At 37.7% G+C, this 17,914-nt stretch overlaps 1 protein-coding gene and 1 pseudogene across 1 annotated transcript; both read left to right on the forward strand.

Moving 5' to 3' along the window:
• The first annotated feature begins 1,107 nt into the window (after positions 1-1,107).
• Positions 1,108-3,646, forward strand: LOC132296463 (disease resistance protein L6-like; annotated as a pseudogene).
• LOC132271987 (disease resistance protein RPV1-like) lies at positions 3,007-16,754 on the forward strand. The gene is made up of 7 exons (XM_059773506.1): positions 3,007-3,222; positions 4,237-4,289; positions 6,841-6,949; positions 9,777-9,848; positions 12,506-12,790; positions 12,885-15,615; positions 16,408-16,754. The coding sequence occupies exons 1-7, from the start codon at positions 3,007-3,009 to the stop codon at positions 16,752-16,754; spliced, it is 3,813 nt and encodes a 1,270-aa protein (XP_059629489.1).
• Positions 16,755-17,914: the final 1,160 nt, after the last annotated feature.

Raw genomic sequence — 17,914 nt, forward strand, 5'->3', positions numbered from 1 at the left:
TATATATATATTTATCTATCTTTCTGTCCTTTACCTGCCCAGTAACTGATTCGATGAGTACATCGGAACCCTTTCTCGAGGGTTGGTAGGATCTAATTGATTTTAGTCAGCAACTTACAGATAAAATATGAGAGTTGAATACTTAGGAACATGAAGAATCGACTGGGATCAGAATTTTTTAATTTTTATTTGTTACAGATATATATATAAAGGATGACAAGGGTTGAGGAGATGAATTAAGCTAAGACGGCAGGAGTTAGGAAATAAAAATTTATTGATTTTGATTTGTTACATCTATATGTGTTTGTGTGTGTGTGTGTGTGTGAGAGAGAGAGAGAGAGTCGGTAGTTAGTAGAGGGCCTATCTTTGTGTTTTTTTATTTGATGACCCAAAACTTCCCTAGACAGGATCCGTCGGACCCCCCCAAAGGCACCAAACTGAGATACCGCAACCGGCTCTATAATAACAGCACTATGGTTAGTCGAACAAAAAATAAGGGGTGAGGCTCGACCCTGGGCGGATTGCATGGTAGAGGGCATATCTTCCTGAACTCTGCATGATTGTATTCGAGTCCCTTGTTTGTCAGAGAAAACAGATGGCAAGGGCAATTTTGTCTAAACTAGTTTACCAGGGAACATTGGTAATTTACTATAATAAGTGGAATCTATCCATTGGTTTAAAAAGCAAGTCCACCCTCAAAACAATAATTGATAAATAAGTGGAGCTCATTCTTTCCACGCCTTTAAATGCAGCTACATCGGCCAGTGACATCCATATCTGGTGATCATGAATTTTTTTTTTTAATAATCTGAAATCACATGGTTTCGAGATTGTCAATTTTATCCAAACTGTCGTTTACGTGTCGAGATCATACAATCTTAAATTATATGATAATAAAACTGATCATATAATTTAAATTTTTGTTTACCTGTAACGGCCGAGACCAAATAATCTTGAATTATATAATAATAAAATGACCATATAATCCCGTGCCTTATAATAATAAGTAGGATCAGAAGAAAATCAAGTACTTTAATAACCTATATATTTAGTGGTATAGAACTTCAAATTTAAAACTCACAACATTCTAAATATTAACTATAAATTATGAATTATTCACATTTAATTATTTGAGCATCTATCATTGACTTTGATACTAGCACACCTTAATGCTTTCTACCCCTTTTCTTCAATGCCCTCTGAAATTAGCTTCTCATCATTTTCATTTCTACCCAATTTAACAGGAACTCATCACTCAGTCTCTCACACATTCGAAATGGATTCAAAGACCTGTTTATGGCTATCTTGTCTCATCACGCTTGCTGCAATTCTCCTGGCCTTTCTCCAGTTTATTCAGAAGAAGACCAGGAAGACTTCATTAGCACCTTTGAACAATTCTTCATTGTCCACCTCCCCACCTGTAGGATGGGACTATGAAGTGTTCTTGAATTTCAGAGGTGAAGACACCCGTAAAAACCTTCACCGACTACCTCTACAGCGACCTTGTGGACGCAGGAATCCGCACGTTTAGAGACAACAATGATCTTCGCATTGGAGAGAAGATAGGTCCTGAGCTTCTCAAGGCTATACAGCACTCAAAGATATCAATCCCAGTCTTTTCCAAAGACTATGCTTCAAGTAAGTGGTGCTTGCTTGAGCTCACCGAGATGGTTGAGTGTAAGAGGACATCGGGGCAAATCATAAAACCCATTTTCTACGATGTCGAACCGTCCGACGTGCGAAATCAGAAGGGATGTTACAAAAAGGCCTTCCGGGAACACGAGAAGCATTTTGACAGCGCTACTGTGGAAGGGTGGAAGGAAGCCTTGAGGGAGGTTGGGGAATTGAAGGGATGGGAAGTGAAGAATGTCGCTGATGGGTAATTTTGCATATATTTACTTGTATATTCTGATTCTGCAATTTTTACTTTTCTCATTATTCTGCAATTGTCTGGTTCCGTTCTCTCCAATTAGAAACTAGTCTAACTTAATTTACAAACAACAGTTTTTACAAATTGTTGATCAAATGAATTTTGGAACTACATTCTATTGTCAAGTTTTCTGAAAATAGGTCATATATGAATTTTACAAATTGTTGATCAATTATGTTTGCAGGCACGAAGGAGAACTGGTAAACAGGGTTGTTTTAGAGGTGTGGGGAGAGCTGAAAAGGAACACATTGGTTGTAAATGAATGCTTAGTCGGAATTGATTATCATGTGGAAGAAATGATGAAATTGTTGAGTGTTAATTCCAGTGATGTAAGGATTGTGGGAATCCATGGCATGGGAGGAATTGGCAAGACCACTATTGCCAAGTTCATCGACAACCAACTCTCCCAACATTTTGAATCGTGTTGCTTCCTTGCAGATGTTAGAGAAACTGCACAACAACACAATGGTCTTGTTCATTTGGAAAACCAGCTTATATCTCACATCTTAAAACACAGATTCGCTGTCAACATTAGTACTATGGATGAAGGAATTAATGTAATCAAGGAAAGATTTTCTGGGAAGAAAGTTCTTGTTGCCGTTGATGATGCCGATCACAGAGATCATCTTCATGCACTTGCACTTATGGGAAAGGGTGATTGGTTTGGATCAGGAAGTAGGGTAATTGTCACGACTAGAAACAAACATATTCTAAATCTGGCCGAGACTGAGTGGACTTACCAACCAAAGGAATTAAATGCTAATAAATCTCTTCGACTTTTCAGTAGACATGCTTTTAGAAGAGACCATCCCCCAGAAGACTATGTTACTCTCTCTAGAGATGTTGTGTCCACTACTGGAGGGTTGCCTTTGGCTCTTGAGATTATTGGTTCTTCTCTATCTGGCAAGGGAAAAGAGGCATGGGAAGGTACATTAAAGAAGTAGAAAAGAATACCAGATGGCGAAGTGCAGCAGAAGCTGAGAATAAGTTACGATGCATTAGATAATGAACAACAGCAGATATTCCTCGATATTGCATGCCTTTTCATTGGAGTGGATAAAAGAATTGCTTTCCACATGTGGGATGATTGCAAATTTTATCCGGAAAATGGGATTGAAGTTCTTCGTCTCATGTCATTGGTAAAAATTGGAGATGACAATGAGCTAATGATGCATGATCAGCTTAGAGACCTCGGTAGGAATATTGTCCGTGAAGAAAATTTTAAGAAGCCGGGGAAGCCTAGCAGGGTGTGGTTGCATAAGGATGCCACCGACATCTTGGAGAGTCATACAGTAAGGATCCAACTCCTTCACGAATAGATGTCCCTTATTAAGCATTAATTTTCTTGTCACCTTACTAACACAATTATGTATGAACTACTCAAAAGCAGTGCCAGCTCAATCACTAGGCCAATTAGCTGTTGCCTAAGACCCCTCGACCAAAAAATCTCATTAGTCTTTTAAAGTAGGCCCGCCATAGGTTTCTTTATCGGTTAGTATCATTCTCTCCCTATTTAGGCCCATTTTAGCAGTTTTAGTGTTAAAAATCTCTAGCAATTTCTTCTCCTCCTCTCACAGGTTTTTCTATTTTCCTACCCTTACGGTCCTATTATATCTATCAAGCTCATGCCTTTCCATATTTTTCTAAACTTCTTCTCATGTTCTTTTGATGTGATTGAGCAGATTAGATATTTAATTTTATCTATTCTAAGTGAGAAAATCTTGCATTCTAAAATTAATAAATTTTCTTGGAGTTATAAAAGAGATGAAGAATTTGTAAAAATTCAAACAGTTTTAATAACACTTGAAATCAGGTAAGGCTTTTTACTAATTTGCATAAGGCCGGTTCCATTGTTCTTCAATTCATTTATTTATTTACTTATCTTACTATAGTTTATCTATGAATATGTTTACTTAAAATGTGAATTTGGATTAGTAAAAATTTCGAAAAGGAAAAAAGAAAGGGTTGGGTAAATTAATTCCATTTTTAAAAAATATGGAGCTCTTGTGATGATAAACAAAATATTACAAAAAGAATTTAAATGAAAATTTAGTAAATAAACAGCCAAGTTTTCTAACAATTTTGCATCTGAAGAAGCAAGAATAATTGTTTATATATATATATATATATATATATTTAATACAGACTATAAATTAATATTAGATATGTTACTGTATATTTCAATATTAGCTATACGTTTTTTTTTGAAAGGTGTATATTATATTAGATATGTTACAACATGAATATTCTGTGATGTTTCTAATTTTTACCATTTTCCATTTTCCGGAATTTTCTGAATTTTTCAGGAGCATTTTTGTCTTTTCACGTTTTGCGTGTTGGGCACCGTGGGGTGTGCCAGGTATGTCAAAGAATTGGTTAGGGCATTTCTTTGAGTTCAGGACTCTTAGAAATGCAACGGTTTTATTTCGGCATTTTTTTTTTTCGTTTTTGGGGCCGGACGGTTCCGTGTGGGACTCGCTACCAGAATTGTCATGTAAAGGAGTTTTGTTGGAGTTCATTTGCATTTCATTTATTTTATATAATGTGTTTTATGTGGGTTTAATTTAATTTGTATGCAATTGTGGGTGTGGTAAAAAAAGAAAATTAAAAAAAAAAAAGTCAAAAAGGTGGTTTTTAGTGGTGGGACCCACCACTAATATAATTTGTGTGGCCAAGAGGCCACTTAGCCTCACATTTCTCTCTCTCATTCTCTCACCCCCACCACCATTTCTTTTCCCCCTTTTTCTTTACATTTTTCTTTTCTTTTTCACACAAAGCTTCAAACTTCAATTAATCTTCAACCCTTTGGAGTTTTTGGATGCCGTTTGCGGCAAAACGGAGAGCACGGCGAGATCTACAAATGGGTGTAAGAAATCTCAGCTTTGGTGCACCCTAGGATTTTCGAAACCTAGGATTCAAATTGGGGATTTTTATCCATTTTGAGGTAGGGGTGTTTAATCTACAATCTCTTGGCTTTTAGTGAATTATTCTCTCATAATTTGTGCTATAACATGTTTAATTTGTGTATATTTCATTAAATATTTATTATATGTTGTATATAAGATGTGATTATATGTTAGTTGGTATGTAATGAAGAACCATATTTAAGTGATGATAATTTCATGCCAATTGTATTTTAAGTGCTGAATTTTGTGACTTAGAAGCATGATATATATTTTTATGAATTTTCTATAAGGCATGTATGGTGTAAATATTTGATTCGCAAGGAATAAATTTCTCTATTGGCATGGCATTGAAATGTATGAAAACATTCATGCACTCATTGGGAAAGAAAAGGGTAATGATGTTTGAAAAAAAAAAAAAAGGTTTTTTGGGGAAAAGATTTGATGAAAGGTTTGCGAAAACCCGGTCGCCTAGGAGTTGCCTATGGGTCCGTGTCGATAATGTGACCTAGAGGGAATTAGGGAGATTACCCTAGCGTGATTGAGTTAACTGGGCCCCAAACGACGCCCTGGAGTTGCCTTCTGGTCAGGGACAGTTAGCCAATCCTTTTCTCGTACTGCCATGGAGCTGTCATGGGACAGGTTACATTAACGGTTTGGAAAATGATGAGGGAAAATGTTTTGAAAATGGGGAGCGACATTGCATGACACTGCATCCCATAGCACGACATATTTCATTCATGACTTGGATTATTAATGTTGCTATTGTGCTTATGTTTTTCCTGGAAGTGGTATGATCCCAATTTCTTTATTCCTATTCCTTGTTTGGATTCAAGGGGTCACAAGAAGTGTGTCTTAGGCACCTCCTACTGAACTTTATGCTCATCCCTTATTTTTAACATTTTCAGGTCACGAAAAAGAAGTGGCGAATGACGATCCACCACAAGTTTAGACGGGATATGAAGATCTACTTATTTTGCTATCTTTTGTATTAGAACTTTAATATTTTGTAAATATAATCTTAACTACTTTGTGAAACTCTAGTTTAATTAGTATAATGTTGTAAGTTATGAACTTTTAAATTTTTGCTATATTTTATAGACAGTAACTTGATATAATTAAAGTACGTTCCTTGTAAAAGATTATGCGACTAGGTAGTGAACCGGTGATTCCATGTTTTGAAGGACTTGGTGGAACGGGACTCTTTTTATATGTATGTTGTTGTCTTGGGAATGTTTTATATTATTTGCATTGTGTGATGGGACAAGATAGATTAGTTTATGGCCAAGTGAGGTTATTACATTTTTTTTTTTTATACATTTTAACAGGTTGTAGTAGGACCCTTTTTAGAAGAGGTCATGCCGAATTTTTTTATGATTGGTATCATTTTGGGTCGTTACAAATTTAGTATTAGAGCGATAGTTCGAAAACCATTAGGACGACGGATAGAGGCTTAGCTAGGGTCATGTGGGAAGTTATTTGCATTGTCTATGTGTTCCTATGTTAAAGTGTTTAGTTGCCCGAAAAACATGTTTATCTGCTTATTTGCTTACGTGACTACGTGCTTATGTGTTAAAATGCTTAACCGTTTAAGAAACGCGCTTACTTGTTACCTATTTAAATGTTTAATGTATTGAAAAACATGCCTATTTGTTAAGTGCTTATGTGTTTAGATACCGGTATATGTAAATGAAGTGTATATGTTAAGTGAAAGCATATTTCTTTGTTATGTGCTTCCATGTTAGGAGATTATGGCTTGATCACCCATTATAGGCGTAAGTTATAATGATGGTGTCATACGTTATGTATGCTTAGAAATGGTTAGTATGTGGCTTTATACACGATTTTGTGATGGGTGTGCGTGCTTGGGATGGGTACGGTTATATGGGGAGAGTTGTTTGGTGTGCTCTTAAGTGTTGTGTCTCAGTTTCGAGTTATGTGTGTCCAAAGTTTTGAGTTAGGGTCTCATGATTGTGTTGTATTTAACTCTTTTCTTTCCATTTTTAGAGTCATGCCTCCAAAGAGACATAGAGAAGCAGATGATGGTGGGGAGCAGGACGAGCTCTTTGATTGGGACCTTTTGGTTAAGAATTTGGTTGAGGCCATGACAAACTTTGTACGTGTAGTAGTCATATAGAATCAGAGGTTGATGGTACAGTCGGAAAGAACAGAGGTTAAGGACAGATCGGGAGATAGGGGCTCGTGTAATCAGGTTAAGGAGGTGGGGATGTTGTCCTAGAGTCATGTACGAAAGATGCTAAAGTGTGATTCATCTCATTCTCCCGTTGTTTTTACGTCACCGCTGGAGACATTCCCTAAGGTCGAGAGGGCTTGCTATAGGTGCAAGTAGTCAGGTCATTGGAAAGCAGAGTGCCCTTGGAGTTGGCCTAGTTCTGGAGTTTGTTTTATATGTGGTCAACCTGATCATAGGAAGAAGGATTATCCCAAGAGAGGTGGGACTCTAGTATCACAGTTTGGCGTTCCGCTTAGAGAGTTACAGGAATGGGAGACTCAGGGTAGTATAGTTAGTCCGATTGTTACTTCTATTGAGTCACCAGAGGGACCCCCTGTAATCAAAGGTATGTAATTGCATTTATTTCTAGCATTATATTGATGTTTTCTTTTGGTCGGTGTTTGGTCTAACGGGTAACGGGGATAGTGATGGTAATGACGATAATGTTGGAACAGAGGAATCTGTCAATTCATCAAGATGGTTGTTTGGGATGTATGACTCGAGTGTCCAGTTAGATACCAATGAGAGACCATTGTTTTGTAGTCGTTGAGGAGTGCAGTTTATGTGGTTGATTGTTTGGGCGTGGTGTCTGTTTCCCTCTTAGGGACTGTTTCTGTATAGTGCAATGTATAACTCTTATTCTTGTAGCGGTTTGTTGTCTATAGTGTCGAGTATCATGAGTGATGTGTGTTTTCATGTTGAGTCAGCGTCACTTTAGAGGAAAAGGTTGGTTAATAGAGGCTCGTTGTTTCCAGGGGATTGGAGTTTGTGTAGTTATTTTGGGGAGGACAATGATGGGAGTGTTGGAACGTAAGGTTCTTGTATTAGAAGAGTGAGTCGGTTTAGGGGTGACCCCAGTATTCGGGTAGGAAGTAGTGATTGGTTGTTGTCCATGGTGGGTTTGTGATGTGGTTTAGCATTGTGGAAACAATTGTAGCTTGTCATTTTGCTTGGACTTTGTAAGGATGGTGTTGCCATATCGGTGCACTACTCCTTGTGAGGAGTCGATAGGTTGTGGTGACGATTATCATAATGTTGTGCACTGTGTAGGTGTTGAGGTTACCTTAGGGAGCTATAGTGGCATGGATTAACAGTAGGTCATCATTTCCACGTGATGGAGGTTAAGAAGGACTTCTCCTTAGATCGAGTAGGATGCGATATCCTGGGTAGTATTAGTTATTTTCTAGCATTATTATGTTATATATGTTGATATCTTTACGTGGGAGCATTTATTTTGTTTCGTTCTATACTGTATTGTTTTCTTTTATTTTATTTGTGTATGTCATTCTTGGCACTCGGTGTGCACATATTGTATGTTGGGTTTGGTTCTTTTTGCATTAACATTTTAGCATTTCATGTGCAAGGTTCCAGTGTTAATTGTGTATGACGGTCTGTTAGTGGTGAGATCGCCTAGAATTCAGTTCGTAGTTTTATGCGGGTATCAGTTGGTTCTTCTCCTGGTGTGTAAGGAGTTTGTGTCATCTCAAGTGAGATTGAGTGTCCACGGTTGGACAATTGGTGAGTAGCGTGTGACAAGGTGTCAGGTGCAAGTCATCAGTCTCTTATGAGAGCGGGGTTCGTTACCCTTTCCGTTTGTTCTAGTCCTAACAAGGACGTTGTTTGTCGTAAGTTTTGTTCTCTATTTAAGAATTGTGCGCGTCCGCGGATGGACGGACCTATGTGTGGTTTGTTATGCGGTTAGAGTTCACTGATAAAGGTTTAGTTGAATGGGTTGGCTCACTCCCACGGAGGGAGGTGGAGTATTTGGTTTTTGTAGTGCTTGTTCTGAGAGTGGTCTTGACCGGTGGTGTGTGAAGCACGAGTTGCTAAATAGAGATTGAATGTTTCCGGTGTCTAGTGCTAGCGGTGATGGCTAGGGGATGCGTCATGAAATGTAAGTTTGAGGATGATGAGAAGATGTGATGTGAACCATCTACTTGGATGTTTTTATAGGCATTTGATTCGAGCAGTGTCTTGAGGATAGGTGTCAATGTCGCCTTAGAATTTCGTGATTAGAGAAAGTGAATGTGTGATTCCATTGAGGAATAATAGGAATGACTAACTTTGGTTTTGAGATCTCAGGTATGAGATAGTCGCATTGTGTGTTTTAACGAGGTAAGAATTGAATTGACTGATTTTAGGGAGTTGTTTACATGGTGTGGGTGCTATGAAGAGATCAGAGATCTTATACGTTGGGCGATGATAGTGGTACTTGGTGTCGTATTGCTTTTAGTTTGTTATAGGTTGTGTGATTGAAGTATGATCGAATTTTAAAATTGGTATGTGACTGTATAGTCATTGAGGTTACGTAGAGCGATAGATTGATTAGAGAATGGATCTCGTGGTTGTTTTGTGGACTATGTGAGACTGTGTTTGAGGTTTGGACCTGAGAACAAGAATGACGTCTGTGTTGAGATCGGATCAAGGATGAGAATGGCCTGGCCAACCATTACTCTTGAATCAACCCTTCTTTAGCATGATGTCGGGTCAAAGGTCCATGATTGTTTTGGTTGTTAGGGACAGTGAGAGTACGGTATTGTGGGTTGTGTCGGCGTGACAGTATGGATTCAGGTGTCTGTCTCAGGTGATGAGGTGTGTTAGGTGGAACCAAGTGTCCAATTTGTTTAGTTATTGAAGATCTTGTTTTGAGGATTTTGTCCTGAGTACAAGATAGTGCGCTTTACTGATTTGGTGACTAATGTTTATGCAGGTATTAGGAGATTCATTGTTTAGTCATCTTGAGGTTGTTAAGTGTAATGATTGCAGAATCATGCGGTTGATGGTTACTTGTACTGATATGTAATGGTGTAGCTACGTGTTAGATAGCGAGTGTTTGGTCTAACGGAGATGTATAGAATTGGGGCTTTGTGTGTCCTTTGAAGGATGAGTTGAGGTTGGATGTCGTTGTGTTAGGTGGTCTAGTGACCATTTTTCTTGGGAGCTTCATAGTTAGGTGTGGATGCGTATAGAGTGTATCGTGTCGAGTTTAAGCCAGGTGTAGTATTCAGTGGTATGCAGGGTGCGATGTTATGAGAAATGAGTACCCTCATAGGGGAGTAAGCATTGGGTGTTTGTGGCAGTAGGTTCTGGTTGCCTGGTGACGTCCCGTGTCGAAAGCAATAAAGTTGGTGAGTTCATGGTCTTGGGCTTGTGAGGTTTCTTAGGAAGGTGTGTGGTTGTGAGCCTCCTTTTTTAAGGAGGGTAGATTTCGAGGGCGAAATCTCTTTAAGGAGGGTAGATTGTGATGTTTCTAATTTTTACCATTTTCCATTTTCTAGAATTTTCTGAATTTTTCGGGGGCATTTTCGTCTTTTCACGTTTTGCGTGCCGTGCACCGTGGGGTGTGTCGGGTATGTCAAAGAGTTGGTTGGGGCATTTTTTTGAGTTCAACACTCTTAGAAATGCAACGGTTGCCATTTCGGCATTTTTTTTATCGTTTTTCGGGCCGGACAGTCCGGTGTGGGACCCGCTACCGGAATTGTCGTGTGCGGGAGTTTTGGTGGAGTTCATTTGCATTTTATTTATTTTATTTAATGTGTTTTATGTGGGTTTAATTTAGTTTGTATGCAATTGTGTGTGTGATAAAAAATAAAAATAAAAAAAGAGTCAAAAGGTTGTTTTTAGTGGTGGGACCCACCACTAATATAATTTGTGTGGCCAAGAGGCCACTTAGCCTCACATTTCTCTTTCTCATTCTCTCACCCCGGCACCATTTCTTTTCCCCTTTTTTCTTTACATTTTTCTTTTCTTTTTCACACAAAGCTTCAAACTTCAATTAATCTTCAACCCTTTGGAGTTTTTAGGTGCCGTTTGCGGCAAAACGAAGAGCACGGCAAGATCTACAAGTGTGTGTAAACAATCTCAACTTTGGTGCACCCTAGGATTTTCGAAATCTAGGGTTCAAATTGGGGATTTTTATCCATTTTGAGGTAGGGGTGTTTAATCTACAATCTCTTGGATTTTAGTGAATTATTCTCTCATAATTTGTGCTATAACATGTTTAATTTGTGTATATTTCATGAAATATTTACTATATGTTATATATGAGATGTGATTATATGTTGGTGTGTAATGAAGAACTATGTTTAAGTGATGATAATTTCATGCCAATTGTATTTTAAGTGCTGAATTTTGTAACTTAGAAGCATGATATATATTTCTATGAATTTTCTATAAGGCATGTATGGTGTAAATATTTGATTCGCAAGGAATAAATTTCTCTATTGGCATGGCATTGAAATGTATGAAAACAATCATGCACTCATTGGAAAAGAAATGGGGAATGATGTTTGAAAAAAAAAAAAAAAAAAAAAAAGGGTTTTTAGGGAAAAGATTTGATGAAAGGTTTGCGAAAACCCGATCGCCTAGGAGTTGCCTATGGGTCTGTGTCGTTAATGTGACTTAGAGGGAATTAGGAAGACTGCCCTAGCGTGGTTGAGTTAACTGGGCCCTAAATGACGCCCTGGAGTTGCCTTGTGGTCAGGGACAGTTAGCCAATCCTTCTCTCGTGCTGCCATGGAGCTGCTATGGGACGGGTTGCAGTAACGGTTTGGAAATGATGACGGAAAATGTTTTGAAAATGGGAAGCGACATTGCATGACACTGCATCCCATAGCACGACATATTTCATTCATGACTTGGATTATTAATGTTAATATTTTGGTTATGTTTTTCCTGGAAGTGGTATGATCCCAATTTCTTTATTCTTATTCCTTGTTTGGATTCATGGGGTCACAAAAGATGTGTCTTAAGCACCTCCTACTGAGCTTTATGCTCACCCCTTATTTTTAACATTTTCAGGTCACAGAAAAGAGGTGGCGAATGACGATCCACCACAAGTTTAGACGGGATATGAAGATCTACTTATTTTGCTATCTTTTGTATTAGAACTTTAATATTTTGTAAATATAATCTTAACTATTTTGTGAAACTCTAGTTTAATTAGTATAATGTTGTAAGTTATGAACTTTTAAATTTTTGCTATATTTTATAGATTGTAACTTGATGTAATTAAAGTACATTCTTGTAAAGGATTATGGGACTAGGTAGTGAATCGGTGATTCCATGTTTTGAAGGAATTGGGGGAACGGGACTCTTTTTATATGTATGTTATTGTCTTTGGAATGTTTTATATTATTTGTATTGTGTGATGGGACATGATAGATTAGTTTATGGCCAAGTGAGACTATTACATTTTTTTTTTATGCATTTCAACAAGTTGTAGTAGGACCCTTTTTAAAAGAGGTCATGCCGAATTTTTTTTATAAGTGGCATCATTTTGGGTCGTTACATAGTCTCTTATATTGCCTGGCGCTTCACCTTATACTGAGCCGCCACTACTCAAATAATAACTGGAATTTTCTAGAAGAAAGTTTTTGTGTCCAGCATAATTATAGCCCTTGTATATTTTTCACTTATCTAAAGGTTCTCTTTTGGCAGGGAACAAGAAAGGTTGAAGCTATCTGTGTTGACTTTGAAACAGAGCCACAAGCACGTTTAACAAATGAAGAATTTGGAAAACTATCTAATCTAAGGTTCCTTCAAGTTGGCAAGGCAGAGCTAGATGGAGATTTCAAGGGTCTTCTTTCAAATTTAAGATGGTTTCGCTGGAACAGCTGCCCTGAAATTTTTAGACCAACCAATTTTCATCTAAAGAATTTGGTCATTCTTGATTTATCATGGAGCAATGTCACAGAAGCCTGGGAAGGTTGGAATCATATGAAGGTTTCATCAATTTATCTGATTTTGTCTCGTGTCTATCATCACATAATTCTTTGTAATTGATTCTAAGCAATTCTATTCTTTCCTTATTTCACAGATTGCAAGAAAGTTGAAAGTTCTAAATCTCACAGGTTGCTATCGTATGGTTAGAACTCCTGACTTCTCTGCATATGCAAATTTAGAAAGGTTAATTCTTGAAGAATGTGATAGTTTGGTTCATATTGACCCATCAATTGGGTATCTCAAGAGTCTAGCTTTCTTAAATTTGAGGTATTGTGCTCGACTCAACAGGCTGCCTTTGGAATTTTATTCCTTGGAAGCTTTAACAGAGCTCCTCATTGATGGTACTTCTATAAAAGAAGTCCCTATTGGTAGAGGTGTTATGAAGAAGCTTGAAACTCTTAGTGCTGCTGAATGTGGGTCATTGACTCAAATTTCTACCTCAATTGGTCACCTAAAATCTCTGTCCGGCCTTATATTAGATTGTTCATATATCACTGAACTACCAGGCTCAATTGGTTCACTAGTGAAATTGCGACGCTTGTCACTGAAGGGCTGCAAATTAGAAGAACTTCCAGAGTCCATTGGGAAATTAGAATCATTAATTGAGCTGCGCTTGTCATGGGCAAAATTTACAGAATTACCTGATACCATTGGCAACCTGAAGCGCTTGAGAATTCTTCAGATTAGCAATTCTTCGATTGTGAAGTTACCTAGTGCCACCAGAATGTTACTGGAACTTGAAGAGTTAGATGCGTCGAGTTGTTTCAATTTGGAGAGGTTACCTGATCTATCGAACTCGAAAATGATGAAAGTTTTAAATCTGTCCTATTGCCGGAAGCTACATGAGATTGAGGGTCTTAAGGGTTTGAAATCCTTGAAGACGTTGAACTTGACACATTGCATAGCCTTGGAGAGGATACCTGATCTATCGAACTCGAAAATGCTAGAAGAATTAATGCTGTCCAATTGCCACAAGCTACATGAGATTGAGGGTCTTAAGGGTTTAAAACACCTGAAGACGCTGAACTTTTTATTTTGCACAGCCTTAGAGAGATTACTTGATCTATCGAACTTGGAAATGCTGGAAGAATTAAATCTGTCCGATTGCCAGAAGCTAAATGATGAGGTTGGGGATCTTAAGGGAATAAGATCCTTGAAGATGCTGGACTTGTCAAGTTGCACAGGCTTAAAGAGGTTACCTGATCTATCGAACATGGAAATTCTGGAAGAATTAAAGTTCTACAAGTGCCAGAAGCTACATGATATTGAGGGTCTTAAGGGTTTGAAAACCTTGAAGACGCTGGACTTGCGAAATTGCATAGGCTTGGAGAGGTTACCTGATCTCTTGAACTTGGAAATGCTGGAAGATTTAAAGCTCTTCCAGTGTCAGAAGCTACATGATATTGAGGGTCTTAAGGGTCTAAAATCCTTGAAGAGGCTAGACTTGTCATATTGCACAGCCTTGGAGAGTTTACCTGATCTATCGAGCTTGAAAATGCTGGAAGAATTAAAGCTCTACAAGTGCCAGAAGCTACAAGAGATTGAGTGTCTTACGGGTTTTGAAATCTTGAAGACGCTGGACTTGCGATATTGCACAGCCATGGAGCGGTTGCCTGATTTATCGAACTCAAAAATGCTTAAAGTATTAGACCTCTACCAGTGCGAGAAGTTACATGAGATTGAGTGTCTTAAGGGTTTGAAATCGTTGAAGACACTAAACATGTCAGTGTGCATATCCTTGGAAAGATTGCCCAATCTATCGAACATGGAAATGCTTGTACAATTAAATCTCGCCAAGTGCCAGAAGCTACATGAGATTGAGGGTCTTAACTCTTTGAAATCCTTGAAGATGCTGGACTTGTCATCGTGCAGATCCTTGGAAAGATTGCCTGATTTATCAAACTTGAAAATGCTGGAAGACTTAAAGATCGCCCACTGCCAGAAACTACATGAGATTGAGGGTCTTAAGGGTTTGAAATCCCTGAGGACGTTGGATTTGTCATATTGCACAGCCTTGGAGAGGCTACCTGATCTATCGAACTCGGAAATGCTGAAAGAATTAAAGCTCTTCCAGTGCCTGAAGCTACATGAGATTGAGTGTCTTAAGGGCTTGAAATCCTTGAAGACGCTGGACTTGTCATATTGCACTGCCTTGGAGAGGTTACCTGATCTATCGAACTCAGAAATGCTTGAAGAATTAAAGCTCTTCCAGTGCCAGAAGCTAAAAGAGATTGAGTGTCTTAAGGGTTTTGAAATCTTGAAGATGCTAGACTTGCGATATTGCAGTGTCTTGGAGAGGTTACCTATTCTATCGAACTCAGAAATGCTGAAAGGATTAGACCTCTACCAGTGCGAGAGGGTACATGAGATTGAGGGTCTTAAGGGTTTGAAATCGTTGAAGACACTGAACTTGTCATTGTGCATATCCTTGGAAAGATTGCCTGATCTATCAAATTTGAAAATGCTTGTACAATTAAAGCTTGCTGAGTGCCAGAAGCTACATGAGATTGACGGTCTTAAGGCTTTAAAATCCTTGAAGATGCTGGACTTGTCATCTTGCATGTCCTTGGAAAGGTTGCCTGATCTATCAAACTTGGAAATGCTGGAAGACTTAAATCTCTCCCACTGCCAGAAGCTACATGAGATTGCGGGTCTTGAGGATATGAAATCCTTGGAGATGCTGGACTTGTCATCATGCATAGTCTTAGAGATGATACCTGATCTGTGGAGACTAACAACTTTAAAGGAATTGCGACTCCGTAACTGTGAGAAACTTAGTGAGATTTGCGGACTTGGAGAATTAACATTCTTGGACATTTCTGGATGTAAGTCACTACAAAATTTACCAAACATTTCGAACGTCAGAGAAGTTTGGTGTTGAGGGTAAAATTGCAGGATGTCAGAATTTAGTGTTTAACGTGCAACCTAATGGCATGGTAATTATCTTCTTTCCGCTAATCTATACTGTCTTTGTATGATGGTTTTTTTCTTAATTGATTGCTAACTGTGATTTCTTTCTTTGTTCCTTTTTCAGGTAATTGATGAAACATCCATGCATGTCAATTATCAATTATCATTGCAGAACTATATCGAGTATTTAGGCAGTTGGGTCTAACTTTGTTTTGGTGTTTACCCGTATATTTTATGATAGATGAGGATCATGGTAGTCTGTGTTGTGGATGTTAGAACAGTTTGATTTCAGTGCTTCTAAAGAGATATTGTGAAAAAGCTGAAGTTAACTACAATCATGTTTTTCTCATCACATGAGCATTCATGTTTTAATTGAAACGGAATTTTAATAACACGCACTAAACTTATTTCTCTCTCTCTCTCTCTCTCTTCACAAAATTCATCATCTCACTGCACAAGAAAACACATGAGCTTACTGCTTGAATTTCTTTGTTTTACTTACCACATCCATGGGTAATACCACATAGCAAAGGGAATTTGCACTAATACATTCTTCTAGTTTCTACTCCTAACCAAGTTTGAAGAAATGAAATGTCATAATTTCTCGATCAGTAAAAATTTCTTGATTATTAGAAAATGATGGTTGTCTTTATTTTTAAATTCCTACCTTTTGTTTATTATTCCATGTATTTAATTTTGAATTATAGGTATGCATGATTTGATGGAAAATGCAAGTCCTGCTGGAAAAATTAATGGAGATAGGGAGATTGAAATAGAGGATGGCTCGAAATTTCCGGCAAGTAGTTCTCCGTTTACGAGGCAGAAGAAGGTGGACATGGGAAGACATGCAGAAAAGAGGCAACAGATGCCTACCTGCCTGTGTCATGACAAGGCTCATTCTTATCATGGTTTGGAGAGAGCTCATAAGAAATCTCAACACCTACTCAAACCTTTTGGGACCGATTTGGTCTTTAATATCGTTCAGGTACCTCATAAACTCCTCTCTCTGTCTCCATATTATCAACATGTGAAGTTCTATAGCAACAACAATTAAGAACATTGTATCATTGTATCATTCAAACTGCTTGAATGATTTTTGGAAGTGCTAGAAACAACTCTGCTAGTAACTTCCCATCATTTTCGTCCATCATAAAACTAATTGTTTTGGAACTAATACTCTGTGATACCCAACTTAAATACTGAGAAAATAGCAGTCTGAAAGCAAGTAAACACTACAACAAAAATGAGCTATTGTGGCGAACTATTAGTGAAGAACAAATCTGATCCGCTGGTAAAGCCTTTTTTTACCATCACGAAATGTTACTCTCTCCTCGTGAAACATAATCTATGTTTTTTAAAAAAATTCAAACAGACCTCTCTCATCATTATCTCCTCATCAAACTAAACGACACAGAACACTCTTGAACACTCTCTCACAGTCTCTCATCATCTTCACAAGTTCACACAACCGCTAAATTTTCCATTTAGGTCTGTCCTATTATTCTTTTCGATTCATGCATTGCTGTAACTAAAAAAAAAAAAAAAACGGCTGAATTAATTTGAGTTCAGATTGCAACGAAACAATTTGTTGATCATGCTTTGTGTATTGGTTTCCCACCGATTATTTTTCATATATATATGCTGGTTTGATGCCGGCATTGTGATGTATCTGTTTGGTCTGTAATGGTTCGAGCTTATGATGGAGCGATGTCTTTTTGTTGTGCTGGTAATTTTCTGGATCTAACTTATAATACCATCCAACACTGACAAATTTTGCATATCTGTTGTACATAGATTCACTCATTCACATGTTTTTTAAGTTACTGATGAGCGTTCAGCAGAGATTTTTCGCCTTAATTGAGCTTCAAACATACGGATTTGAGTTCTTTTGACCTGAATTTGACTAACATTTTTCTTCTTCTTCTTTTTCATTTCTTTCTTCTTCCTTTTTTTCTGAAAAATAATTTGTTTTTCTTTTTGAAAAATTTAGAGGTCCTAACATTAATTATGTATGTATTTGTATGTTTGTGTGAGTGTATTCTACAGCATGTGAATTCATTTGTTGTTTAATGTTCTTTTAAAAAAAAAAATTTGAAATTTGTTACTACGCTCCATTTAATGAAAATATCAATGAAAGTGTTTCCCTCTCTTTAACCTCGTTCTTGCTCGTGATTGGAATTCATTTAGTAGACTAGTTTTAGAGCTTGTCCATGA

This window comes from Cornus florida, unplaced genomic scaffold (assembly GCF_030987335.1).
Source record: "Cornus florida cultivar Cherokee Brave unplaced genomic scaffold, ASM3098733v1 CherokeeBrave_3.0.0_Hap2_Chr01, whole genome shotgun sequence".
Lineage (NCBI taxonomy): Eukaryota > Viridiplantae > Streptophyta > Magnoliopsida > Cornales > Cornaceae > Cornus > Cornus florida.